The sequence below is a fragment of the Papio anubis genome, chromosome 17 (genome assembly GCF_008728515.1).
Source record: "Papio anubis isolate 15944 chromosome 17, Panubis1.0, whole genome shotgun sequence".
In the NCBI taxonomy this organism is placed as follows: domain Eukaryota; kingdom Metazoa; phylum Chordata; class Mammalia; order Primates; family Cercopithecidae; genus Papio; species Papio anubis.
The window spans coordinates 4,973,716-5,001,535 of NC_044992.1; the positions used below are offsets into that span (position 1 = coordinate 4,973,716).

General features: G+C 47.3%; 1 protein-coding gene and 1 non-coding gene across 2 annotated transcripts; one reads left to right on the top strand and one right to left on the bottom strand.

The window, feature by feature from the left end:
• Positions 1–249: 249 nt before the first annotated feature.
• Positions 250–27,820, bottom strand: DHX33 (DEAH-box helicase 33). Its single transcript, XM_003912182.4, has 12 exons — positions 27,340–27,820; positions 21,990–22,150; positions 20,774–21,001; positions 19,804–19,974; positions 14,514–14,699; positions 13,677–13,788; positions 12,330–12,489; positions 12,099–12,187; positions 8,724–8,851; positions 8,121–8,324; positions 6,724–6,810; positions 250–2,051 (listed from the first exon to the last, which is right to left on the bottom strand). Exons 1-12 carry the CDS (start codon positions 27,803–27,805, stop codon positions 1,743–1,745), a joined length of 2,301 nt encoding a protein of 766 aa, XP_003912231.3. The 5' UTR covers positions 27,806–27,820; the 3' UTR covers positions 250–1,742.
• LOC116271118 lies at positions 582–643 on the top strand. Its single transcript, XR_004179558.1, has one exon. It is a non-coding gene; the product is annotated as a U7 small nuclear RNA (small nuclear RNA).

The following is a 27,820-nucleotide window of genomic DNA, read 5'->3' on the forward strand; positions in this document are numbered from 1 at the left end:
ATGCATTGGTACTGGAAGGAGGGCAGTGGGCAGGATAAGGGCGGATAGGGGCTTCTCCATAGGCTGGCCGGGTAAGTTTCTCATCTCTTCGGATTGACATCACCTGGAGCATGCTCTCGGTTGATTTGCATCTTCGCTGCCTGAAAGTTGGTGAGGAAGAACCCGGAAGCAACAAGGACTGCTCCATCTTGTTCACCTTCCTCCATCTTGTCCCTTTTCCTTCACCCAAACAGTTATAACTACGATTCATTTAGTAAGAAATGACAAGACACCCACAGATGTATTTGGACCAAATAAGCACAACAGAAGAGCCAAAGCTCGACGACTTCTAGGACAGAACATTGTCTGGGGAAAGATTACTGGCTTCTGATAATTAAATAGCTAAGAGGAACAGTGAGTGCCTTTTCTCTGCTCGGAATGTCAGAACAGGAAGAGACTGTGGAGACCTCCAATTCCCTCTGACAATGAGGCTTAGAGGGAGGTGCCTAGCAGTTAGAAAGCAGCAAAGCCAGACTGTCCCCAAGTCCCTACGAAGAGGGAAAAAATATCATAGCACATTAATAAGACGCAAGAGTAAGTGCTACAGCTCCAGCTCTTTTCGAATTTGTCCAGCAGGCCTTCCGGTCTTCACTGAACCGCCCCCCGCCCACACACCACGAAAGATACAAGGATGCAAGCCCAGATGTGGTGTGGTCTCTGGCATAAGCCAACGTTCTCTGGGTTCTGTGTACCCCTCTCCCCTCCCCACCCCCACCACCTCTGACCAGGGGCTCTGCCCCAAAAGAAACAGCTGAAATGGTACGAGTCACTCTTCATGCCCACATGTTCGCTGGTGCCCAGTTAGAGGGAAAAATGGCAACTGTGTATGTGGGAGTCACCTACACACACAAAACACTGAAAGGCCAGTTTCCCATGTCTATGTGTGACAGGATTCAGAAGGTATAAATCAGCCTTCACCCGGGAAGCTTACATGTCTCCTGAAAGCATGACAGGGTCACGCACCAACAGGGTCACGTACCGAGGACCAGGAGGCTCCTTTACTGGTCTCCGCTTGGAGACAGACACAGAGCGGTCCACCTCCAGACATAAGTGTTCAGTAGGAGTCGCCATCCCAGGAGGTACGAGATAACAGCACCTCCCTCTGGAAACTTCTACAGAAGTCAGTTGTGTTTTCTATTTTAAAACTGCATACAGATAGACGTTAAACAAGAACCAAGGGCAACATCCAAGCTCCGCAACCTCCTGTGGCCCTTCCAGAAAATCGCCCTCAGTCAGAAGAACTTGGGATGTTGCTGTACCTAATTCACATCACGTGGAAAGCAGCAGCATTCAGCCTAATGGCTCCCAACTCCCTGTATGTGTGGCGTGCTCCAGGCATAGTTCTGGGTACCTTCCATTCATTTTCTCTAAACTTTATGAACCCAATTTTATAAGGATTATTATTATTGCTCCCATTTGGCAGATGAGAAAACTGAGGCTCAGGTGTTAATTAAGTCAAAGTCACCCAGTAAGAACCAGAAGCATAATTTTGAAGCTTCCAGGTACAAATGATATGTCCATGTCTACATGGGTCAGTCCTAGGAGGTGAAGCAAAGATGCTTTCAAGCCCCTGGAAGTCAGGCACGCTCAGCTGACTCCAAGGCTTCTCTAAGCGCCGCCCTGGAAGGCTGCTGTGAGGACGACTGGAGTCCAAGCTCCCAGGGACCAGCGATTCTGGTGGCATCCTGGCATCCTGGGGCGGCTCAGTTTCTGGCAGTTCTCAGCTTCCTCCTAAAGTATTCAGGGGCAGCCTCGTACAGCCACTCTGCATCCACGACGCAGAGGTCCCGCATGTAGCACTTGTTGGTGTAGAGCAGCTCGGTGTACACGACGCAGGCCGGCTTGCAGTGGAAGAGGACGGATGACGGGTGGATGGCCACCGGCTGGTGGGTGTCCGTGGTGGCATAGGTGCCGTCTGGCTGAAGCTCAGCGGTGCTCATGAAGAGGCTGTGAGCCAGGCAGCGGCGGACGCTCTCCATGTCTCCTCGGGATGACACGATTGGCATTGACATCTGTTTCGGGAGAAAGCGAGGAATGGAGCCGACCCCAAACACTGGTCAGCACTACGCAGTGTGTTGGGGAAACTGGACCCATCGGGGCAAATGCAGCCCGCACTGTGAGCCTAACAAAGTGGATTCTGACATTCAGAGGTGGTCACCAAGCATCAGCAAGGTCAGGGGAAGAAGGCCCAGCTGGAGGAGGGCGGATCAGAAACAGGGAAACTACTGCCTGAGAAGGCAGGGCTGGGAGGGAGGCGCTCACGTTAGCCACCAGACCACAGGCAGGCTGCGTGACCCACCCCTCACCTAAATTCCATCAGGACACCCAGAAAGGAAAGGCCCTTCCCTCTCGCTTTGACCATCTCACCATCTCCTCATGCCGATTCGCCTCACATGCTGCTGCCAGGCTCATCTACCTAAAGCACGGCCCAAACCACTCTCCATCCACTCAGACACCTTCAACACTGTCTCTATCGCTCCTTGCAAAACAATGCAAAGTTCCCGAGGTGGAGCCACGAAGGAGCCGCCCTGAGCCGCTCCCCCGTCTTTCCTCTCACCGCACTTTTTCTTTTTCTTTCTTTTCTTTTTCTGAGGCTGAGTCTCGCTCTGTCACCCAGGCTGCAATGCAGCGGCGCGATCTCAGCTCCCTGCAACCTCCACCTCCCAGGTTCAAGCGATTCTCCTGCCTTACTTAGCCTCCCAAGTAGCTGGGATTACAGGCGCCCGCCACCGCGCCTGGCTAATTTTTGTATTTTTAGTAGAAACGGGGTTTCACCATGTTGGTCAGGCTGGTCTCGAACCCCTGACCTCAAGTGATCTGCGCGCCTTGGCCTCCCGAAGTGCTGGGATTCCAGACGTGAGCCACCACGCCCAGCCTCACCACTGTTCTTTAGACACTCCATGGTTCCCCATAGTTGGCTGCCTTCTCTTTCCTCGCCCCGTTTCATGATTCCTATCTCTGTGCCTTCACATTTGCAGCTCTTAGTAGAAATGCTGCCTTTGTCTCATCAGAGGAAATGTCAGTCACCAGTCAATGTCCTTGTTCTACTGCTCTGGATGAGTGGGTCATGTAACCTACGCCCCTGGGCACAGATGAACAAACCAGTGGTACACACTCGCTGGACCTAAGCTGGCCAGCTTCTCTCTTCCAGGCATCTGTTAGGTTTGAAACTGGAAAACTTGTCAATCTCTGCTGGGCTCTTGAGAGGAGGGGCCATGCAGAGCAATCACTTCCATGTGGAGGTAAAGGGGGGAAGAGGGAAGGAGGCACGCAGAGGGTACTCGAAGCAAGAGAAGCAGCAGGTCCAGAGAAAGCAGCGGCCCTGGCTCCTGCAGGCTTTTTCTAGTTCCTGTGACTCTATTTCCTGCCTATAGGTTCTCAGAAACACCTTTCGATCCTTGGAAAAATCTTTCTTTTGTCCTTTATGATGGCTCAAGGGTTTCTGCTGTTGTTGACAATCAGCCGATCTATGCCTGAAGAAGATACTTTTTTTTTGAAGAGACAGGGTCTCGCTCTGTTGCCCAGGCTGGAGTGCAGTGGCGCAATCCCGGCTCGCTGCAACCTCTGCCTCCTGGATTCAAGCGATTCTTGTGCCTCAGCCTCCTGAGGAGCTGGGATTACAGGCATGCACCACCACGCTCGGCTTATTTTTGTATTTTTAGCAGAGATGGGGTTTCGCCATGTTGGTCAGGCTGATTTTGAACTCCTGGCCTCAAGCAATCCACCTGCCTGGGCCTCCCAAAGTGCTGGGACTACAGGCATAAGCCAGCCACCACACCTGGCCTGGAAGATACTCTTTTATCTCCTTATCTGTCAAGATCTAGCTCAGTTGTCACCACCTCCAGGAAGCCCCAGAGGCTAAGTGCTGGTCTCTCCTTCCAGACTATCAGCTTTACCACTCACTGGCTGAGTGATTTGGGGCAAATTATTTAACCTGATTAGGCTTAGTTTCATCCTTTGTAAAATGGGAGTAACAACAGAATCAGTCTTATAGGTTGAAAAGAGGATTTTATCCTTTGGGTTAAGGTCTGAGTTAAAAAAGAAAAAAAAAGAAAAAAAGAAACGAGTTTAAATAAAGCAATCACATAAAAAGTATTCAGAACAGGGCTGAACAAACACCTCATAAATGATAGTGGTTACTTTAATCTGATGGCCTCCTGGCGTGAGTGTATGTACGTCAGGTCACCGTCTAGATTATTACTTAGTTACTGAGCAGGCATGTCTGTAGTCTCAGGACCTTGGCCAGTGCCTGGCATATAATGAGAGGTATCCCTGGCCACTACAGAGTCCTAAATCCAGAACTAATAGAGAAGCGCCATTTCTACTGTCAATAATTGAGAAAACTTACGAAGCCAAGAGACAGACTGGCAGGAAACTATTCAAATACAAAAGCAGTTTGAAAAAATGTTGGGCTGGGCGCGGTGGCTCACACCTGTAATCCCAGCACTTTGGGAGGCCGAGGCGGGCGGATCACAAGGTCAGGAGATTGAGACCACGGTGAAACCCCATCTCTACTAAAAATACAAAAAAAATTAGCCGGGCGTGGTGGCGGGCACCTGTAGTCCCAGCTACTCAGGAGGGTGAGGCAGGAGAATGGCATGATCCCGGGAGGCGGAGCTTGCAGTGAGCGGAGATCGCACCACTGCATCCAGCCTGGGCGACAGAGCGAGACTCCGTCTCAAAAAAAAAAAAAAAAAAAAAAAATTGTGTGAAAGACCGAATACAACAGGCTACTAAGAGAAGAAACAGCTCTAGTGCTAACTACAGGCCGTTGGCATCAGACACAGGCCTGGGTACGGGCTGTGACTGTCTCCCAGGAGTGTCCACACTGAGGGGGCACAAGGCATTCGCCACAGAGTGCCTGTGACGACAGCAAAAACATGGACACTGTCTCAGTGATCAACAGCAAAAGAACACTCACGAGACCCTCTACCTCTGACATAAAATGTGGAGTGTCATGCAAGCATTAAATGTACCACAACAGGCCTTTCAAACACCATGTACTCTAAGAGGGAATAAAAAGCTAATATAAAAAACTTCGTGGGTCAGGCACGGTGGCTCACGCCCGGAATCCCAGCAATTTGGGAGGCCGAGGCGGGTGGATCGCCTGAGGTCAGGAGCTCAAGACCAGCCTGGCCAACACAGTGAAACCCCGTCTCTACTAAAAATACAAAAAATTAGGCTGGGAGTGGTGGCTCACGCCTGTAATCCCAGCACTTTGGGAGGTCAAGACCATCCTGGCTAACACGGTGAAACCTTAACTCTACTAAAAATACAAAAAATTGGCCGGGCGTGGTGGCTCACGCCTATAATCCCAGCACTTTACCTCGTCTCTACTAAAAATACAAAACATTAGCTGGGTGTGGTGGGTCACACCTGTAGTCCCAGCTCCTTGGGAGGCTGAGGCAGGAGAATTGCTTGAACCCAGGAGGCGGAGGTTGTGGTGAGCCAAGATCGTGCCACTGCACTCCAGCCTGGGCAACAATAACGAAACTCCGTCTCAAAAAAAAAAAAAAAGAAAAGAAAAGAAAAAACACTTTGTGGTGGACACTTTGGCAATATCTAACGAAATCCAAATTCCCCATCTAGAAATTCATTCTGTGCACACCACGGCACATATGCAGGAGGCAGAACCTAAATGACCGTTACTAGAGGCTTAAATAAACTGCAGTGAATACAATGAAATGCTATGAAATCACTGAAATGAATGAGTTAGACACATGCAGCACCAAAAGCCCAGAAGGATTCAAGAAATACACATGTGAGGCCAAGCGCCGTGGCTCACACCTGGAATCCCAGCACTTTGGAAGGTCGAGACGAGCGGATCACCTGAGGTCAGGAGTTCGAGACCAGCCTGGCCAACATGGTGAAACCCTGTCTCTATTAAAAATACAAAAATTAGCCTGGCGTGGTAGTAGGAGCCTGTAATCCCAGCTACTCGGGAGGCTGAGGCAGGAGAATCGCTTGAACTTGGGAGGCAGAAGTTCCGGTGAACAGAGGTTGCAGTGAGCCGAGATGGCACCACTGCACTCCAGCCTGGGTGACAGAGCAAGACTCTGTCTCAAATAGTAAAAAAGGAAAAGGAAAAGGAAAAGGAGTGAAGCCATGTGGAAGAAAGGAAGTTGTGGAACAGTACCTCATATACACGTATCCGTGTATGTGTGTGCTCGTACACAGGCACACAGACATGCACAAAAACATACATACACAGAAACAAATTCTAGAAGGATCTACCCCAAACGGTTAACAGTAGTTATCTCTGGAGGGGCAGGATTATGGGAGACTTTTTAAACTTTCTACATTATAAATCACTATTTTCTGCATTGTGTAAATATTTAACAACTATATACGACTTGGGTAATCTAAAAGGAAATAATGGAGATATTCCCACTTAAAATCTTATGAAGAATTCTAACCCTGGAAAATGCTTATAAAGATTATAAAACCAAATATAAATTATACATAGAATTTGCTATGTGAAAAAATACAATAAAAAATAGGCTGTAGGAAATAGGCTAAACTACTGAGATGTGGAATTGTGGGTAACTTCCTTTTTTCTTATTTGTGAAATTTTCTACAATGAGAAATCCTTTTATAATCACTAGCAATAAGCAATTTCAAAATGTCTACCTTGAACGAAGTAACAGCTTTGTCACCCAAAGAACACTAGGACCGGGACAATACCTTCAAGCAGATGTCCCTCAGCTGTGCTCTGACTTCGGCGACCAGCATCATATTCTTGCTGTTGACAAAATTCTCTTTGCACCAATCCTGAATAGGAGACAGAACGATATCACAATCCACTCATTCACTATTTATCTGTTCACAGAGACGGGGCCTTGCTCTGTTCCCTGGGCTGGAGTGCAGTGATACAATCATAGCTCACCACAAACCAATCCTCCCACCTCGGCCTCCCAGATAGCTTCAACTACCTGCACGTGCCACCATGCCCAGCTAACAAGCCTCTCATTTCTATAGAAAAAATATAACAACATTTTTAGAACACAGTTGAATTCAGAGGAAAAACTTTAGGTGCCAAAAAGGAACGTAGGAAAATATCTTTATATCAAGAAACATGAACTATAAGGAAAACTATTAATAATTTAAACTAAAGAAAAACTTAAAGTTTCCCAACTTGGGATAGTTGTCTCTTCATACCCAATAAAATATCAGAATCTCCAGAATAGATTTTAAAAGTTCTACAAGTCATTAAGAAAAAGACCAACGACCCAGCAGAAAAATGGACAAAGGAGATGAACAGACACAGAAAACAAAATAGAAATGCCCAATTTATGTAAGGCTTCTTCTTTCTTTTTTCTCTTTTTGGAGATAGAGTCTCGCTCTGTCACCTAGGCTGAGAGTGTAGTGGCACGATCTCAGCTCACCGCAACCTCTGCCTCCCAGGTTCAAATGATTCTCCTGCCTCAACCTCCCGAGTAGCTGGGATTATAGGTGTGCACAACCACGCCCAGCTAATTCTTGTATTTTTAGTAGAGACGGGCTTTTGCCACGTTGGCCAGGCTGCTCTGGAAGTCCTGGGCTCAAGTGACCTACCCGCCCCGGCCTCCCGAAGTGCTGGGATTACAAGCTGGAGACATGGTGCCTGGCCCTGGGCAAGTTTTTCAACTGCACGAAGCTTCATTTCCATGACTATGTTTCATGAATATAAAAGATAATAATAGCAGTGCTCATTTCTTAGAAGTACTGTACTGAATGAGATCATACATTAACAAGTGCTTAGCATGGGGCGTGGCACGGAGTAAGTACTCATTAATTGGTATGCACTACCATTATTAGACATATTACTTTATTAAGTTCCAACTACGTTTTGATGGGTTGGGAGTCGCTTAAGTCTTGCTGAGTTAAACACGGTTCAGAGCAGAGACCGGAGTGACATTTCTTTGGTGACCTCCCAGTACTGAGGCATTTCCGAAATGATGTCTGGCTTTCTTTTTGTGATTCTTTAGATCATTCAGCCACAAAGGGAAAGTGTACTTTTTGTGCGGCTTCAGTAGAAAAAGGGAAGCACGCAGCAGAGACGAGCGGCTGTCTCTGGAGAACAGGAGCAAGACAAGGCTCACCTTATTTCCACCCAGGTTTTTGAAGGTCCGATAGATATTGAGCAGGGTCATGTGATCCCCCTCGCTGGATACGAACTTCTTGCGGACCCCTTGCACTTCCTCTCGCCGGGAAGGAGGGTTGTGGAGGACGCTGTCCACAGACAGCAGGGAGACAATGGTCAGGATCTCCTCTGTACAGTGGAATTTGGGGGACATGAGGATGGTCTGCAAACCGAAATTTAAAATTGTGTAAACCCAGCCTTCTCCTAGCTTTAGAACGCACTCTTTCTGTACATTGCTTTTGCAGCTTCCTTTCTAAGGAGTTAAAGGACAGGTATTTCCAAAACCATGGCTATGTACATGAGTGTTATTTCACTCTTTCATATTAAATAGAACAGGTGACTGCCTTCCCTACAGAGTTCCCAATTTCTTGTGGGTAGGGCTCTTGACTTCGTATCTTTGAATCCCACACTGAACATCAACCGGGGCTATTTAAAAGCGAGGGGTTGGTAATTATTTAAGAGAAAAAGTGAGATTAATCGAGAAGCACTGGGTTAATGGTTCTACTTTGGGATGGCTAACTCTAATGTACAGAAAGCGGACTGAGGAGAGGGTATCATTTACTTTGGCAAATTTGGGTTCTAAAGGAAATGCCGCCATCTTTCTTCCAATTGGAGTCAGGGAAAGCTGGTCATCCTTATGTTCGAGAGCACCTAACAGGTCCAGCTGGGCAAGGGCCGCCTGAATGTGATCTAAAGAAACAGAGACATAAAAAGGAGCCAAAAGTCCAAAAAGAATGAAGTTGCAGCCAGTTCAGTATTTCTGGGAGCTTTTGATAACTCTACATCAAACAACAGCAAAACATCAAAACATCAAAACCACCACTGCCCCCTGACACACCTGTCAAAGAATGACGTCACTGTCTTCAGTCCAATTCCCTCTTTTTGTTGAGACGGAGTCTCGCTCTGTCGCCCAGGCTGGAGGGCAATGGTGCAATCTCGGCTCACTGCAAGCTCCGCCTCCCGGGTTCACGCCATTCTCCTGCCTCAGCCTCCCGAGTAGCTGGGACTACGGGTGCCCGCCACCACACCTGGCTAATTTTTTGTATTTTTAGTAGAGACGGCGTTTTACCATGTTAGCCAGGATGGTCTTGATCTCCTGACCTTGTGATCCACCCACCTCGGCCTCCCAAAGTGTTGGAATTACAGGCATGAGCCACTGTGCCTGGCCTCCCTTTTCTTTTTTGAGACAGAGTCTTGCTCTGTCGCCCATGCTGAAGTGCAAATGTGTGATCTCGGCTCATTGCAGCCTCCACCTCCTGGGTTCCAGTGATTCTCCTGTTTCAACCTTCCCTGTAGCTGGGACCACAGGCATATGCCACCACGGCTGGCTAATTTTTGTATTTTTAGTAGAGACGGGGTTTCACCATGTTGGCCAGGCTGGTCTCAAACTCTTGACCTCAGGTGATCCGCCTGCCTTGGCCTCCCAAAGTGCTAGGATTGTAAGTGTGAGCCACTGCGCCTGGCCTCAATTCCCTTTTTAAATGACCTGTTATTTAGCAATATGTATGTAGATTTTGAATACACACATCAAAAGTGTAACCTTTGACCCAGCAATGCTACACTTACAAATTTCACCTGCAGATATACATCGCACAGAGACCCTATCGCCAGAAGCAAACACATAACAGTGGAAATAGCAGTTGTCTCAGGGGCCAGCTGGGGAGGCTGGGAGACAAGGAGGGGTGAGACGGACATTATCACTATTTACTATTTTATATTTTTTAAACTTTGAACCGTGTAAATACATTACCTATTAAAGAATAAAAAAGCATTTCTAAGGATGCAGTAAATATATACATCCCAATAAGGAGTGATCTGTAAAATGTATTAAATGAAAGAAAGCAGTGTGTTTCTCATTGCTTTTTTTTTTTTTTTTTTTTGAGGTGGAGTCTTGCTCTGTGGCCCAGGCTGGAGTGCAGTGGCGCGATCTCTGCTCACTGCAAGCTCCGCCTCCCAGGTTCACGCCATTCTCCAGCCTCAGCCTCCCGAGTAGCTGGGACTACAGGTACCCGCCACCACGCCCGGCTAATTTTGTGTATTTTTAGTAGAGATGGGGTTTCACCATGTTAGCCAGGATGGTCTCGATCTCCTGACCTTGTGATCCGCCCGTCTCGGCCTCCCAAAGTGCTGAGATTACAGGCGTGAGCCACCGCACCTGGCCTTCTCATTGCTTTTTTTAAAGCAATATTTACCAATTGAAGGATGGATAAATGCATTTTGGTTTATTCACAGAATAGAATAGCACTTAATGTGAAAAAGCATCAACACAAATAAACTATACAGAACAAGCTGAATGAAAACAGTTTACTCAATAACATAAACTTACAAACAAAGAACAAACAGGTGGTTTAGGGATACAGACGCATATAGTAAAACAATAAAGAAAAGCAAGGCAATTACAAACAAAATGTGGGAGTGGTTACCCCAAAGGAGTGGAAGGAGGCGAGGGCAAGTGGGTGGCGGGGGTGCCCTGGGGGCTTCAACTGGGTACACAGGTGTTGGATTTTAATCATTCCTTATACCTTATGTATCATCATTTGTTCGTAAGGATTTAGCAATGAAGGGAAAAAATCAAGCACAGAACAATGTTCAATGTTTGTTGCTGTTTATGGTTTAAAACATACTACAGGCTGGGCGCGGTAGCTCACACCTGTAATCCCAGCACTTTGGGAGACTGAGGCGGGTGGATCACAAGGTCAGGAGTTCGAGACCAGCCCAGCCAACATAGTGAAACTCCAACTATACTAAAAAATACAAAAGTTAGCCGGGTGTGGTGGTGCACACCTGTAGTCCCAGCTACTTGGGAGGCTGAGGTAGAAGAATCACTTGAACCTGGCAGGCAGAGGTTGCAGTGAGCTGGGATCGCACCACTGCACTCCAGCCTGGGCAACAGAGTGAGATCCTGTCTCAAAACAAAAACAAAAACAAAAACATACTACAGTGGGGGCTTGGTGGCTCACACCTGTACTCCCAGCTACTCGGGAAGCTGATGTAGGAGAATCACCTGAGCCCGGGAGGTTGAGGCTGCAGTGAGCTGAGAATGTGCCGCTGCACTCCATCCTGGACAACCTGAGCGAGACCCTGTCTCAAAAATAAATAAATAAATACATAAATAAAATTAAACATACTACATATACTCACATATGCATACATTTGCTCTAGAAGTCTACTAGAAAATACTTCCAGTGGTTGTTCTAGGGGAAGAAAACTATGAACCTGAGGATTAGGGCAGGACCCTTGTACACCCAATCAATTGCTGACTTTGTGTTTTCTTTCTTTTTTTTTTAAAACCAATTGCATTACTTAAGAAAAGGAACGGGGGGAAGAAAAGGAAAATGGTGCATTGATGAGAGGCCAGGTGCCAAAGCTACTATCATAAAGATTTCCAGTTATGTTCTTCCACTGTAGAGAAATTACCAATGAACAGGAGACTGATCAAATTCCAGTTAAAGGCACAGAAATGTGATCTTTGCAGTCCTTGTGCTGAAAAAAGCACAATTTCATTACAGTTCTGTAGTAACCCAAGGACTCACATGATGACCTTCACTGGTTCCAGAGGTCAAGGAAACTTATTGATGGTGCTGACAGTACAGAATCTATCATTTCATAGCTAGGAGCACTGGCACATGCCTGTGGTCCCAGCTACTTGGAAGGCTGAAGCGGGAGGATCGCTGGAGCCCAGGAGTTGGAGGCTGTGATGGGGCCTGTGGGTAGCCACTGCCCTTCCACCTGGGCCACACAGTGAGACTCTGTCTCTTTAAAAGTCAATCAATTTATCTGTCATTTCATGATTTTGAGATGCTTCTCTAATAACTAATGTTGTTATCCACACAATTAAATAAAGGAGATGACCAAAATACTTTATTTTTTTGGAAGGGTCCATTTGTTGTTGTTTGTCTCCTCACCCACCTTCTGCAAAACTGTGGATTTCACTTACCTGGAGATGGCTTGGACATGAAGTCAAAGGTGAGCACATTTGGGACTTTCATTGCCAGAAGCTGAAGCATCACACTGGCCAGGTTACACCTGCGAAGAGCGTGAGGCCAGGGTCATCACCTGATCCCTCTGCCAGTGAGTCAGAACCACTCACGGAGGAGTGTGAGTAAAACCGCAGCTCTGGGCAAGCAGGAGAGACGTGGGGACAAACGGCAGCAGTGTAGGTGCCTACCTCTGGATCTCTGGCACGGTCATCTTATCAAACTTCTCAAACTCCTCCTCCGTGTAGAGCCGGTAACAGATGCCACTGTCCTCTCTGCCAGCCCTCCCTGTGCGCTGCCAAGCCTGCGTCTTCGATACCCGCTGCACTGCTAACACCTCAAGACCACTGTCTGGACGGAGAGTGAGCCCCATTAGTGCTTCATCACATGAACAAACTCTTTCTACAGTGTTGATAAAAAGAAGCACACCAGTGGTTCTTTCAGCAACACAGGGGTCCAGAAAACCTCAAGGCTAGCACAATGGACAGCGCAAAACCAGGATGCTCCGCAGCGGTTTGGCCCTAGTGAAACAAGGCTTTGCAATAAGCCCAGTGTGAAATCTGTCACGAAAACGTCAGAGAAAACTCACGCATGCAGCAAGGGGCCAGAAGAGTTTCCGAGGTCTTGCCTTAGGTGGTAGGACGGCCAACCCCTCCCGTTTGCTTGGGACAGAGGGTTTCCTGGGATGTGGGATTCTGGGTGCTAAAACTGGGACAGTTTCAGCAAACGAGGATGGTGGTCATACTATCAATCAACGACTCCGGAATTCAATGCCTCAAATCACTTGGGAGCTTTATCCTCCCTCCCAGTTCTGTTGTAAGACAGAAATAATGTGATGTCTGTTTTCTAGCAGTAAATGAGGTTCATTTCCTTGATAAAGGTGTATTCTTAGCCAGGCACTGGAGACCCAAGCTCCTTCACCTAACGTCATCTCAAAAAGATACACCTGTGGAAGTCACGACCCTCAAATGTTTGCTGGAGCATTTCAGCTCAATAATTGGGAGCAATAATTTCAGTGGCCTCCACTCCTCAGTGGAATAAAGCGAAGTATCAAACAGATATGAGTCAAGATGACCTGAAGTTAGCTTCCCACCGCACCTTCTTAGGAGAAGCCAGTGCTCCTTCTATGCCTCAGCCCAGCCAGGGGATCTGGTTCCTTCCTAGGAAACCTGGGAGCTCATACCAGCCATATATATATTTATATATAGTTTCTGATGACAGCCTTTGATTGACACCCAGCTATTCCTGGCCTTACAGCCGACTTCTGATGGGGTACTGGACCCTCTGCTCAGGTCCCAGACCCTGTGTGCCCAAGTTTGCTTGACCTGGGCTCTTCCTTCCTGCCTCTACTTCCTGTCTCACATACCCGCCTCAGGACTCCTTTGTGGACCTGGAGTGTAGATGATCTCACTCATGGCGCCTGCCACCCGAATTTGCTAGTTACAAACATGAAACACTCAGGGGAAAACTGCGGGACTACAGTTTCAGTGACTGCTCACTAGACACAGGAGAGACATTCATGAACTACAAATTCTCACCAGGGTTATACTTCTTTGCTTTAACCATGCCCGTGTCAACTACATATTTTATTCCTGTAATGGTTATGGAGGTTTCAGCGATGTTGGTTGAAATGATCACTTTGCGATAGCCCTAAAAGGAGGAAGAAAACCAAAAAGCCGCATTGACACACGGATGATTCAGAAGCCTTCAAACATATTCTCACCATTGATTTCCACAAGTCACTCAGGACCACGAAAAGATGACTCCATTATTAATGGCAGTCATTAATATGAATGGTTGGTCATTCAACTAGGCAGGGGAAGGGACGCTGCAGTCTTAAAGGTCAATTTGAGGCAACAAGATGTAGCGGAACAAGCACAGGAATCAGAAGCAAGTAGATGTGGGTTGGAATCGTGGCCCCGCCAGCGACTTACTATGCGCTCCTTGAGCAAGTGTGACTTCCCCTCTTGGGGCCTTGCGATCCCCATGGGATCATCACCGGCCTTGCTGGTTCCCATGAGGATGAGAGACAGTGGATATCAAAGCTAGCACAGTGCCTGGCACGGCAAAGGCACACAATAAATGCCACAATGGACACATGCAATTTATGCGGGTCCTTAGAAGTCACTCATTCACCTTGCAGCTTTGGATTATACTCTCCCTCATCCCAACAACTGCCTCCCTGCTCCCATCACAGGAGCGCCATATATGTCACCGTGCATCGTGCTCCTGCGCCTCCTCAATGCACTAATCTGGTACCTGGGTAGCCCATCCCATACACCTTATCTGGAACCTGGTAATAGGTACACAGACCTCACTGGTGGATCCGTCTGGGTGCCCACAATAGGGCTGGAGAGAAGAGGTGGTGCACTCACCTTTGGGGCCCCTTGGAAGACTCGCAGCTGCTGCGCATAGGGCAGGGAGGCGTACAGCGGAAGGACCAGCAACGCAGGGCAGCCGTCTGGGAGGTGCTTTGCAATGTCTCGGCAGGTCTTGCTCATGGCTTCGATCTCCTCCTGCCCAGTGAGGAACACCAGGATGTCCTGTGAAGGAGGGGCTTCCTGTAAAAAAGGTAGAGGGGGTTTACTAGGCATTGATAGAATTGCAGCTTGCACAGAAAAAGACAATGGTGATTGATGATGTTTCCCAGAGTTATTTTTCTTAACTATGGAAATGTAAATGAGCCTAAAAGTTGATGTCTAGCTTGGAGAGAACCCCGACCAGCAGTGCATAAAATGGTAATAGGCTGGGTGTGATGGCTCACGCCTGTAAACCTAGCACTTTGGGAGGCCGAGGCGGGAGGATAGTATGCGGCCAGGAGTTTGTGACCAGTCTGGGCAACACAGCAAGATCCCATCTCTACAAAACACTTTTTAAAAAATTAGTCAGGGGTGGTGGCACATGCCTATAGTTCCAGTTGCTTGTCACTGCACTCCAGCCTGGGCGACAGAACGAGACCCTGACTCAAAAACATAAAAAACAAAACTGGAATATATAGGAGTTAGCCAGCTATGTTGATAGGCCAAGTGATGAAATTCTGAAGGAAAATCATCAGATTGTTTTTTCTAACAAGAACAATACCATGAAAAGCATAATCAGGCAAGCAAATAAAATCTGCATGAGGCTTCCTTCCTTTTGTAAGCATCTTGAAAGACGAGGTTGACAAAACAGAAGGCAACTTGGGGAAATCCTAATCCGTGGAAATGAACAGATGCAGCCACGCTGGAAAAGGAGCCTTTAATAATGATGCCATCGAAAGCGCTTTCACACGCCCCCAAACATACACTGTATACTTGGACAACTGCTTGAGCTGTTGAGGTTAATGGGGTTCCTCACTTTCAAAGGGAACAACACCCAAGTGTGAATGACATACCTAATGCCCTGATTTTTCTTTGATTTCTGATCAGACATATTAATTTGTTTGATGTAAAGTGCTTGACACTTTGGGAGGACAAGGCGGGCAGATCACCTGAGGTCAGGAGTTCGAGACCAGCTTGACCAACATGGTGAAACCCTGTCTCTACTAAAAATACAAAAATTAGCTGGGAGTGGTGGTGGGTGCCTGTAATCCCAGCTCCTCAGGAGGCTGAGGCAAGAGAATTGCTTGAACCTGGGAGGTGGAGATTGCAGTGAGCCCAGATTGTGCCACTGCACTCCAGCTTGGCCAACAGAGCAAGACTTTCTCTCAAAATAAAATAAATAAATAAAATAAAATAAAATTAAATTAAATTAAATAGGGGCAGGCGCAGTGGCTCATGTCTGTAATCCCAGCACTTCAGGAGGTCGAGGCGGGTGGATTACAAGGTCAGGAGATCAAGACCATGCTGGCTAACACAGTGAAACCCATCTCTACTAAAAATACAAAAAATTAGGCAGGCATGGTGGCACACGCCTGTAATCCCAGCTACTCGGGAGGCTGAGGCAGGAGAATCACTTGAACGTGGGAGGCGGAGGTTGCAGTGAGCCGATATTGCACCACTGCACTCCAGCCTGGGTGACACAGTGAGACTCCATCTCAAAAATAAAATAAAACAAAATAAAGTGCTTGATGGGCTGGGCGAGGTGGCTCATGCCTGTAACCTCAGCACTTTGGGAGGCTGAGGCGGGCAAATGGGTTGAGGTCAACAGTTTGAGACCAGCCTGTCCAACACAGTGAAATCCCATCTCTACTAAAAATACAAAAGTTAGCCGGGTGTGGTTCCAGATACTCGGGAGGCTGAGGCACAAGAATGGCTTCAACCTGGGAGGCAGAGGTTGCAGTGAGCCGAGTTCATGTCACTGCACTCCAGACAGGGGGAAAAAGAGAGAAACCACAAAAAAAAAAAAAAAAAAAAAAAAAAAAAAAAGCCTAATGGCAAAATAAATAGAAAAAAATGTTAATAATTATATGTATGTTTAGGTATATATGTAAAAATACGTATTTTTAAAATGTGTATCTTTTTTTCAGCCCAGTATTAACAGAACAATTGTTCAGAGGTACACACAGACAGGACAAAATCTAAATCAGTCAAAACCTCATCAGTGGGAGATTTCATCAAAGCCGGGGTAACCTAATGCACCAGCAGCTGCCATTTATGAAAAATTCTCATCTCATTTGCTTTCCGCAGTTAAACAAGGCAGACTTCTTCCCCAAATACTATGAAAACGACCGTAAAGGCCACTGTCTCAGAAAAAAAAGACAATGAGAGATGAGGAGGCTCAAATCACTTTGGAAGAGAGAGGGGAAAGTGGCTGTTTGACTTGGCTGGAGGGAGGGAACTACACATCGTGTTGTGGGAGAGTGAAAACCCAGGGATTGGCTCAAAGTCTGAGTATAGCGTGGTTAAACCCTCCAGTTCCCTCTCCTACCCAGGGCGGCCAGGAGACTGGGAAGCGCTGGGCTTCACCACGGGAAAATGGTGACAAAGGGAAGAGTCATGATAACAACTGCACAAAGGCCCAGGAGAGCCACCTGCCCTAACTGGAACAGCAGCATAAGGGACTCTGTAAAGACAGACTGTGCTTGAACACAGAACCATTCACGATTGGCACATGAGAGATGTTGGAACATTTGGAAAAAAATGAGCCAGAGCTACCTACAAAGCTTACACAACTGTGTTGTTCAAGAAACAAGGTATAGGGATGACGGTGTGCTACTAGCAATGTGTGGTCATGATATTGTTAGTATTGATACTGGACTCAGAAAACATCATAATAGGCCAGACACAAGGGTGCAAGCATGTAGTTACTCCCCAATGCTGAGGCAGGAGGATTGCTTGAGCCCAGGAGTTCACGACCAGCCTGGGCAACACAGCAAGATCCTGCCTCTAAAACAAAAACCTAAACAGAAACATCATGATAGAACTGTCAAGAGGCTGGAGATAAAGGGGGCTGGGGAGGGGCAATTCTAAACTCTTGTCACCATGGTAAGAAATTAGCATACGATGCCTGATACCCATAACTCAAGAAACAGTGGCAAAAGCAAGGTAGTTTAGAAATACGAAAGCAGTATGTAGAGACTGAAAGGAGGTGCCCTAAACAGCAGAAATCTGGGATGTTGAAGTAAAAACAACTGTTATTCTTTTATTATGAACCTTTTACTACAGACTACTTGACTTTTTAAAACTTTAAACCCCATATGCATCACTTCTTTTAAAATAAAAATTGACTGGGCACGGTTTCTCACATCTGCAACCCCAGTGCTTTGGGAGGCTGAGTCGGGAAAATCACTTGAGGCCAGGAGTTTGAGACCAGCCTGGGAAACATAGCAAGACCCTGTGTCTACAAAACATAAAAAAAATTAGCCAGGTGTAGTGGTGTGTGCCTATAGTTTCAGCTACTCAGGAGGCAAAGGCAGGAGGATTGCTTGAGCCCAGGAGATCGAGGCTGCAGTGAGCTATGATTATGCCACTGTTCTCCAGCCTGGGTGACAGAATGAGACTCTGTCTCTAAATAAGTAAATTAAATAAAAATTAATTTTAAAAGTTTGCCTCTGGATTTTCTCAGAAAGCCAATAGGAAGGTAAAAATATTAAATTTTATACAAATTAAACAAAAATGATTTAATGATTCAAATTTTTGAAGTAAATGTTTAATAAAATGAGAAAATATTTTTTAATATTCTCCTAATATAGTAAAAAAAAAAAACAACAAAACTCTAAGTTGCAACCCATTATTGGGCCAATGTCAATTTTTTCTTTTTTTGAGATAGGATCTTGCTCTGTCTCCCAGGCTGGAGTGCAGCGATCATAGTTCACTGCAGCCTTAATCTTCCAGGCTTAAGTGATCCTCCTACCTCAGCATCCCAAGTAGCTGGGACTATAGGCGTGCACCCCCACACCTGGCTGATTTTTTTTATTTTTAGTTGAGATGAGGTCTTGCTATGTTGCCCAGGCTGGTCTCAAACTCCTGAGCTCAAGTAATCCTACCCACCTCTGCTTCCCAAAGTGCTAGGATTCCAGGTGTGAGCCACTGTGCCCAGCCAACTTTTTCTTTAAATGAGGTACAAAATATCAGAGTACCCTACATGTAGTAAAAGACGTAGTTTCTTTTTTAAAAAATAATTTTTATAATTTTTTATAGAGACAGAGTTTTGCTATGCTGTCAGACTGGTCTTGAACTCTTAGACTCAAGTGATCCTCCTGCTTTGGCCTCCCAAAGCATTGGGATTACAGGTGTGAGTCACCATGCCTGGCCAGAAGCGGTGTTTCATAGACTTATTTCAGTTATATGTATAGCGTACTGGGTTGCAAAATAAAAAGTGCTTCTTTTGTTTTTTTTGAGACGGAGTCTCGCTCTGTCGCCCAGGCTGGAGTGCAGTGGCATGATCTCGGCTCACTGCAAGCTCCACCTCCCGGGTTCACGCCATTCTCCTGCCTCAGCCTCCCGAGTAGCTGGGACTACAGGCGTCCGCCACCACGCCTGGCTAATTTTTTGTATTTTTAGTAGAGATGGGGTTTCACCGTGTTAGCCAGGATGGTCTCGATCTCCTGACCTCGTGATCCGCTCACCTCAGCCTCCCAAAGTGCTGGGATTACAGGTGTGAGCCACTGCGCCCGGCCAAAAGTACTTCTTAATAGGGGTTATAATCAAGAAAAGTTGGTAAGCTACTGCTCTAACATGGCAATTTTCTGGCTCAGTGTAAGAAAGCTGCTGGTCAGAGTTGAATTATTTTTCTTTTCAGAGAAAAGGAGAGAAACCATAAACAAAGGATAAAAATCCAGACACAGCAAATCAACTCCTTATTCATCTTTTTTTTTTTTTTTTTTTTCCAGACAGAGTCTCCCTCTGTCACCCAGGCTGGAGTGCAGTGGTGCGATCTCGGTTCACTGCAACCTTCGCCTCCTGGGTTCAGCCGATTCTCCTGCCTCAGCCTCCTGAGTAGCTGAGACTACAGGCACCCGCCATCAGGCCCGGATAATTTCTGTATTTTTGTAGAGATGGGGTTTCACCATGTTGGCCAGGCTGGTCTTGAACTCCTGACCTCAGGTGATCCGCCCGCCTTGGTCTCCCAAAGTGCCGGGATTACAGGCGTGAGCCACTGCGCCTGGCTTCCTTATTCATGTTGATGACACAACTCACAAAGCTGTTTTTTTATTCAGTGGCTTTGCTTTTTAAGGCTCAATATTCTCACTACCAACTGCAAGATAAAAGACAACTTTTTGGGAATTTGCCCCCCACACCATACCTGGTGGATCTGGAAGACTGAGACAAGCGCGGCGTGCAGGTAATCATTCTGAGGCTGTTTGGTGTAAAACACTTGGATCGGATGCTGCCGACCCTCTAGGTAGAGGACGGGGGCGCCATTGAAATACTGAGAGAACAGGTCCACATCCATCGTAGCTGACATCACAATCACCTGCATGAAAGAACGAAGAGGACCAGAAGCAAACATTGGGACAGCCTTTCCATGTCCCTCTCAAGCCCCAAAAGCAGATGATTGAGGCCTGTGCCATCTCCATTAGAGCTGACTTTCTTCCAAGGCTCTGAGCAGAACAGGCAGAGGAGAACACCCTGCTAAAGAACACAGGCCAGGCCAGTTTCCTTTCCTTTTTTTTTTTTTTTTGAGATGGAGTTTCGCCGGGCACAGTGGCTCACGCCTGTAATCCCAGCACTTTGGGAGGCCGAGACGGGTGGATCACGAGGTCAGGAGATCGAGATCATCCTGGCTAACACGGTGAAACCCCGTCTCTACTAAAAATACAAAAAATTAGCTGGGCGTGGTGGCAGGTGCCTGTGAAAGGCGTGAACGCGGGAGGCGCAGCTTGCAGTGAGCCGAGATCGCACCACTGCACTCCAGCCTGGGCAACAGAGTGAGACTCCGTCTCAAAAAAAAAAAAAATCGAGACGGAGTTTCACTGTTGTCGCCCAGGCTGGTGTGCAGTGGCGCGATCTCAGCTCATTGCAACTTCCGCCTCCCAGGTTCAAGTGACTCCTGCCTCAGCCTCCCAAGTAGCTGGAACTACAGGCACACACCACCATGCCCACCTCATTTCTCATATTTTTAGTAGAGACAGGGTTTCACCATGTTGGCCCAGGTTAGTCTCGAACTCCTGACCTCAGGTGATCCACCCGCCTCGGGCTTCCAAAGTGCTGGGATTACAGGAGTGAGCCCCCACGCCCGGCCAGGCCTGTTTCCTTCTGTGTGTTATGCGTACTTTCAGAGGAAGTTTCCCTAGTTCCTTTCTCCTCTTCTGTGCGGCTTTCACCACTCCAAAGAGCACATCTGTGTGGATAGTCCGTTCGTGAGCTTCATCCAAAATGACACAGCTGTACTTCCGAAGCAAAGAGTCTGAAATTGCTTCGCGCAGAAGCATGCCGTCTGTCAGAAACTTGATCCTGGTGTCGTCTGAGGTGACATCATCAAAGCGCACTGTATAGCCGACCTGTGCAGAGAAACAACTTATTCGGTCATCAAACATTTCTTGAGCGCCTGCTGCGTCCAGCACTAAGTTGGGCGCTCGCACCACCACAGTGAACAAGACCAACACCAACCCTTCCTACTCCCTTGGGGGGCATGCAGTCTAGCTGGGAGAGACCATGGTCAAGTTTACTTCAACTGCAATTAATGTAACTATTACAAGGAATATTTAAAATTAACCTTCTAGCTCAAGCTATTTAATAATTTCATGTGGGCCGGGCGCGGTGGCTCACACCTGTAATCCCAGCACTTTGGGAGGCCGAGGCAAGTGGATCATGAGGTCAGGAGTTTGAGACCAGCCTGACCAACATGGTGAAACCCCGTCTCTACTAAAAAATACAAAAATTAGCCGGGCGTGGTGGCGGCTGCCTGTAATCCCAGCTACTCCGGAGGCTGAGGCGGGAGAATCGCTTGAACCCAGGAGGCGGAGGTTGCAGTGAGCCGCGATTGTGCCACTGTACTCCAGTCTGGGTGACAGCGCGAGACAGTCTCAAAATAAAATAAATAAATAAATAAAAAAGTTTCATGTGAAGTTATGTACAGATATGAAAAGATGTCTAAAATATTTTTAAGTGAAATGAGTACACACACACAAATCTGTCTTATATACAGTTCTGAGACTCACTCTCAATACTCACATATACACTGGCATAATGCTTACAATGTTTCTAGAAAGACATATAGATAAGAGAGTTAACAGAGGTTACTGAAGGCTTAAGATGTTCAAAGAAAACAACTAATTTATCCAACTTGACAACAGATTTTGAAAGCAAAGCACATGGGACCAATAGAGCCCCTCATCTCTCAGGAGCTTGTAAAGAACTCTCGGAAGAATAGGCAAGAAAGCAGCTCATTATGTAAAAGGAGTCTTGTTTAGAAAAATAAAAGGCAGCGGGCATGGTGGGAGAACTGTTTAGTCAAGAAGTGTTAAGAGTAAAGAAGGAACCAGGTACCAGCTTCCCGAGTTCAGTTCTCTTCTCGTCTGAGACTCTAGTAGCAAGAGAGATGGCAGCTACTCGACGAGGCTGGGTCACAGCAATGATGCCCTGGCGGCTGATCCCTCCTTCATACAGGTACTGAGGGATCTGAGTTGTCTTCCCAGAGCCAGTTTCCCCTAGGAGAGAGGGAAAAAAAAAAAAAAGGCTCATTGAAATGCAAATTAGGGCTGGGCGCCAGGGCTGGCACCTATAATCTCAGTACTTTGGGAGGCCGAGGTAGGAGGCTGTCTTGAGCCTAGGAGTTCAAGATCAGCCTGGGCAACACAGCAAGACCCTGTCTCAACAACAACAATTAGCCAGGTGTGGTTGCATGTGCCTGTAGTCCCAGCAACTAGGGAGGCTGAGACAGAAGGCCCAGGAGAGGCCCAGGAGTTCAAGGTTACAGTAAGCCATGATTGTGCCACTGCATGCCAGCCTGGGAGATAGTGTGAGACAATGTCTGGAAAGAAAAAAAAAAAGAAAAATAAATGCAAATTGGCTGGGCACAGTGGCTCATTCCTGTGATCCTAGCATGTCGGGAGGCCAAGGGAGGAGGATCACTTGAGCCCAGGAGTTGTCTCTAAAAAAATACAAAATTAGTTGGACGTGGTGGTGCACGCCTGTGGTCCCAGCTACTCTGAAGGCTGAGGTGGGCATATTGCGTGAGCCAGGGAGGTCCAGGCTGCAGTGAGCCATGATCACACCACTACACTCCAGCATGGGCAACAGAATGAGACCCTGTCTTAGAAAAACAACAACAACAAAAAGCAAATTGATATAAATTTCACCAAACAAACAGCTCAAAGTCAGAAGTAAAAGATAAAATACTCTGAGTTGGTAAAGCCTCAGGAGAACGGGCATTCAGGTACGTGTACTGCTGGCGAAGTTAGTTGGCTAATTGGTATTATTTCTTAGGAGGCCAAATTATGTTTTTTAAATCTTTAAAATGTTTATATCCTTTGACCTGCAATTTTGCTTGCAGAAATTGATTCTAAGAAAATAAGTAAACTTGTGTATAAAGATACAGCTTCGAAGAGATTTTATTCAATTTTGCTCCTGACAGAAAAAAACTGGAAACGATATAAATGTTCAAAAGGTAATTTACATAGTTAAAATATAAAATAAAATAATTTACATAGTTAAAATATAAAATAAAATACAACTGTTACATAGATTTCCGCATACTGATGGACATGCAGAGACATCCATTCATGCACTGCTGCCTTCAACTCCTGGCCACTCCCCAGCCTGCTGCCTCCCTTCAACCCCTCTGCCTCTGCCCACACTATGGGCAGAGCATCTGCCCTCACACTGCCTGCCTGGCAAACTCTAAGATGAGTCAGGCCTCAGACACGCTCTCCTGGCTGCAGAGGTGGCCCTCCTCTGGGCTCCAGAGAGCCTTGTTCATCTCTCTTTCAGCGCTGACCATCCTGCGTTGTACAAAAGCGTTTAAATGTGTCCATCCTCCCACAACACCAGAAGCTCCCGGGGGGGGGGGGCAGTGCTCTGCAAGTCCCTCACAGGTACCTGAGTATCTTGCATACAATAAGCACGCAGTAAATGTTATTTCCTGCCTTGTGTGAGTTCCTTTAATAGTGCCTGATTAGAGCAAAAAACTCAGCAAATCTGCGCATCCTTCCCCTCCCTCCAGTTATCACCAGGCCTCTCTGACCTCACAGAGTCCTCCAGTCCCATTATTTGTGGGGTATTTTTCCCGTCAGTCTGTCAGCCCCCTCTGACTGCTCATCCTTCCTGACCCAGACAAGAATCAGACTAAGAATTTGATTATTCTGCAATCTTCCTGCTGAATCCACTAGGCAAAATCCCAAACTTGAATTAATGTCTCTGTCCATCTTTCCTGCTCCTGTACCAGGGCAACTGAGTGTTGCTAAAGTAAAATACAAAATGCTTGGCACCAGAAGTGTTGTGAACTTTGGATGCTTTCAAGTTTTGTAATATTCCCATTATACTTACTGGCTGAGCATTTTAATTGTGAAAATCTGAAGTCCTAAATGCTCCCAAATCCAAAACTTTTTGAGCACCCGACATGATGCTCAAAGGAGATGCTCCTTGGAGCCCCCTCTGGATTTTGGATTTTCAGATTTGGGATGTTCAACCTATAATTTGGTTGTGCAGAAGCAAACCTGAGTTTATAGTGTAGCCGAAATGCACCTAGGCACCAGTACTACCAGGATCTGTTTTCTTGTTTTTGCAGCCTGTCTTGTCTCCATCCTCCCCAAGGGCCCACTTGAAGCCCAGTGACTCCCATTCTGAGCAGGGCTCCTGAACCTGTCTCACAGAAGTGGGGTTCTAAAATGTGATCATCTCCCTACCTGCCCCTACAAGCCCTTCTGCAGTGCACCGTCCTTACATCCATTCTCTAGCCCTGCAGCCTCTTAGCCTTCTTCCTCTTCCAGACCAGCCCTGCATCTAGCGCTTGTGGCCAACCTCCCCGCTTCCCCACACCTCCTGATCTTTGCTCCATTAGCTCGATTCTATCTTCAGCCTCCCTCCCTATTGAGTTCTTCCCCTCAACCTCTGAATACAGACGGTCCCTGCCTTAGAACTGCTCGACTTCAGGATGGAGCAAAAGTCAAAACCATACAGTAGCAACTGTTCTTTTGAGTACCCACACAACTGTTTGTCACTTTCAGTATGGTATTTAATAAATTACATGAAATATTCAAGACTATTATAAAATAGGCTTTCTGTTAGATGATATCACCAAACCATAGGCTAATGTACATGTTCCGAGCACACCGAAGGCAGGCTGCACATATTCAATGCATTTCCAACTTAGGATATTTTCAACTTATGAGGATGGGTGGGTTCGTCCACACATAACCCCGTTCTAAATTGAGCAGCATCTGTAAAGTTCCTCTCAGCTTCCCTCCTTTTTCTCAAAACAGAAGCCTGCTCCCCCTGCTTTCAGCCCTCAGCTCAATGTCAAATCAGCTGTTACCCACAGAGCTTTGTTGAAATAGCTCTCCAAGGGATCCACGATCAATAGTGTCAGAGACTGTGAAAGTCGTGAAAAATTTTGTAAAAGGAAATTTATGCAAGAAATGTTTCACAATTTAAAAGTGATTACGCTTCCTGAATGCTTTATAAAATGTCACTACAACTCTTAGCTGTACAACTTGCCTGCTTTGCAGCTAGGTTAAAACCTAGGACGCAAGGAGCTAAATGCTGAAATAAGCCAGCACTTCTTATCTGCACTTCTGTCTAAGTCCTAGCTCTACACCTAGCGCATAATTAAAATCCCAAACTTACCAAGGTTTTCAACAAAGCTAAAGCTAAAGGTTGCTAAAAGTTAACAATGTAACATGCATTTAAAACTGATGAAGAAGCAGTTTATGTGCAAGGTGTGTAAGGAAAGTAAAATACACTTTTGGCAAAAAGATTATAAGGAGGGATAAGAATGTACATTTTTACCTATTTTAAAAGTTTAAAGAATTGTTTTGAGGGGGCCCAGCGCGGGGGCTCACGCCTGTTTCTATATCAACCAATCAGGCCCGAGTAAAAAGCGCTGCTAAAAAAACTTAAAAAAAAAGGCTAAAAAGCTAAGGGAGTACCAAAACAACCAAATGGACTCTTGGTTTGAAAACAAAATCATAGCACGCGTCATCCCATTCCTGGGCTCTCTCCTAATACTATGCCTGGGACTAATATTCTTTTTTGTTTGTTTGAGATGGAGACTGGCTTTGTCACCCAGGCTGGAGTGCAGTGGTGCCATCTCGGCTCACTCCAAGCTCCGCCTCCCGGGTTCAAGCCATTCTCCTGCCTCAGCCTCCCGAGTAGCTGGGACTACAGGCGCCCGCCACCTCGCCCGGCTAGTTTTTTGTATTTTTAGTAGAGAAGGGGTTTCATGGTGTTAGCCAGGATGGTCTCGATCTCCTGACCTTGTGATCCACCCGTCTGGGCCTCCCAAAGTGCTGGGATACAGGCGTGAGCCACCGCGCCCGGCCAAGGGACTAATGTTCTTACCCTGCCTAATTAACCTTTTTCAAAGATTTTTAACTGACAGGATCATGGCCATTTCACAAACAAACTCCCCAAAAACATCTACAGATGGCATTGCTCCTACAGTCAACCTGAGGCCAGGAAACTCTCCGTCCCCTCGTTAACAGGAAGTAGCCAGAAAGACCATGCCGTCCCTCCTCCTTTTTATAACTGAAGGGTCTGGATTGACAGAGCAGGAGCATCACCATCTTGGACAAGCCCCTCATTCAAAAGTTCACCTTAAAAAACCGCCTAAATCCAAAGGGCATCAGCGTAATGGCTAAGGTCAGCACGACCATAGACCACAAATAACATCTCCAATCAGAAACATTCCGAACTCATCCCCGACCAGACACATGTCAGCCCCAAGATAACCTGGCTCTGACCGAGAAAAGTTAGCCGGGAGATAACCCCCCTCCGGGCCGGAAAGATTCTGCTCCAAGACAACCTCCCCTCCTCCCAAAGAGAGTCCAATCCCGCCAAAAACTTCTCCACACCTATAAACATTCCAAGCTTGTGATAAGGGCCCTCACCCTAAAACCAATATATACTCTTAAGTCTGTAAGAGAAAGGGCTCCTGACCGAACTCGGCCAGGAGCGCCTCTCAGGTTTTAACTAAAGAAAACCCGTCTTTAATTGCCAGCCGCGTTTCGTGTTTCTTTCCTTTTTCTTTAACTCTTACAAATAGCTCACATCCAAATCCAGTGGGCATCACATCCAAGTCCAGTGAAACTGGACTGGACTGCTGCATCTGCTCACTCTGTATTCCTTTGACTAGCAGCACTCATGGGTCTCCTTCCCCTTTTTGGCTGCTCATCCTTTGCGTCCTTCAGTATCTCCTCTAACACGTGGGGGATGAAAGCCCCTTGAAATCAGTCCCTGCCCAACAACTCTGCCTGTTTTCATGCACCAGAAACTACACCTTCCCTTTCCACCGGAATGTGTTCAGGTTCCCATCTCTCAAAAGACTTTCTCTCCTGCCTAGAACGCCCTCCCTCCCACACGACCTCCCCAGCCACCTCCTCACAAACTGGGTCAGATCCACTCTCCTAAGCCCCGCAAGCCCCCGGTACGTGTCTCTATCCTTTTACACGGAAGGTGAGTCTTTGCCTACACACGTCGGTCACTCTCACCGGGCTGTCCAGCGCCTCCAGGGCAGGGCTGCCGGACCCTTCTTCGAGGCCCCTCTCCAGGTCTGGCCCAGAAAAGGTATTCAGGTTTGTTGAAACCAAGAACGAAAGGGATTGAGAGGCATGTAAGAAAAACTGCTTTAGCTAAGCCACGGACGAAGTGCAAGGAAGAGCCCGCCGGCGCGGCCACTCACCGATGAGGACCGCGTTGTCCAGGTTTCGGAGCTGGGCCAACAGTTGTCCCCGCGCCTGGAAGATGGGCAGACTCCGGCGCTGCAGCTCCACAGCTTCAGGGTAGGGACTGGCCAAGGGCTGGGCCAGGGGCGGCTGCTGCCTCCGGCCTCCTCCTCCACCTCTGCCGCCGCTGCCCGCAGTCAGCAGCATCACCACTTGCCTCCCAGGAGGGAAGGACCCAGAGCGGCTCGGAGGCCCAGAGCCCGGCCTGAATCTCTTGGCCGGCGGGAAGCCCGCCTCCTCCGGCATGTCGGGAGGGCACCGCAGCAGGAGGCGCAAGCGCCGGCAGCTCCTGCCCCCTCTCAGGTGCAGACAGCAGGCGCGCACCGCCCCTTCCTCGCCACGTGCTGGCGGCTCCCGGCGACCACCGATGACATCACGGCCGCTCCAGCCTTTCGAAAAGGGACTGCAACTCCCAGCATGCATTGGGGGCTTGGGAAG

Coding starts and splice junctions, on each gene's coding strand:
- DHX33 (XM_003912182.4), bottom strand. CDS start 27,805: ATGCATGCTGGGAGTTGCAGTCCCTTTTCGAAAGGCTGGAGCGGCCGT. Junction 21,002..21,989: donor GAACTGAACTCGGGAAGCTG/GTACCTGGTTCC, acceptor TTCTCTGCACAG/GTCGGCTATACAGTGCGCTT. Junction 19,975..20,773: donor TAGGGAAACTTCCTCTGAAA/GTACGCATAACA, acceptor TCTTTCATGCAG/GTGATTGTGATGTCAGCTAC.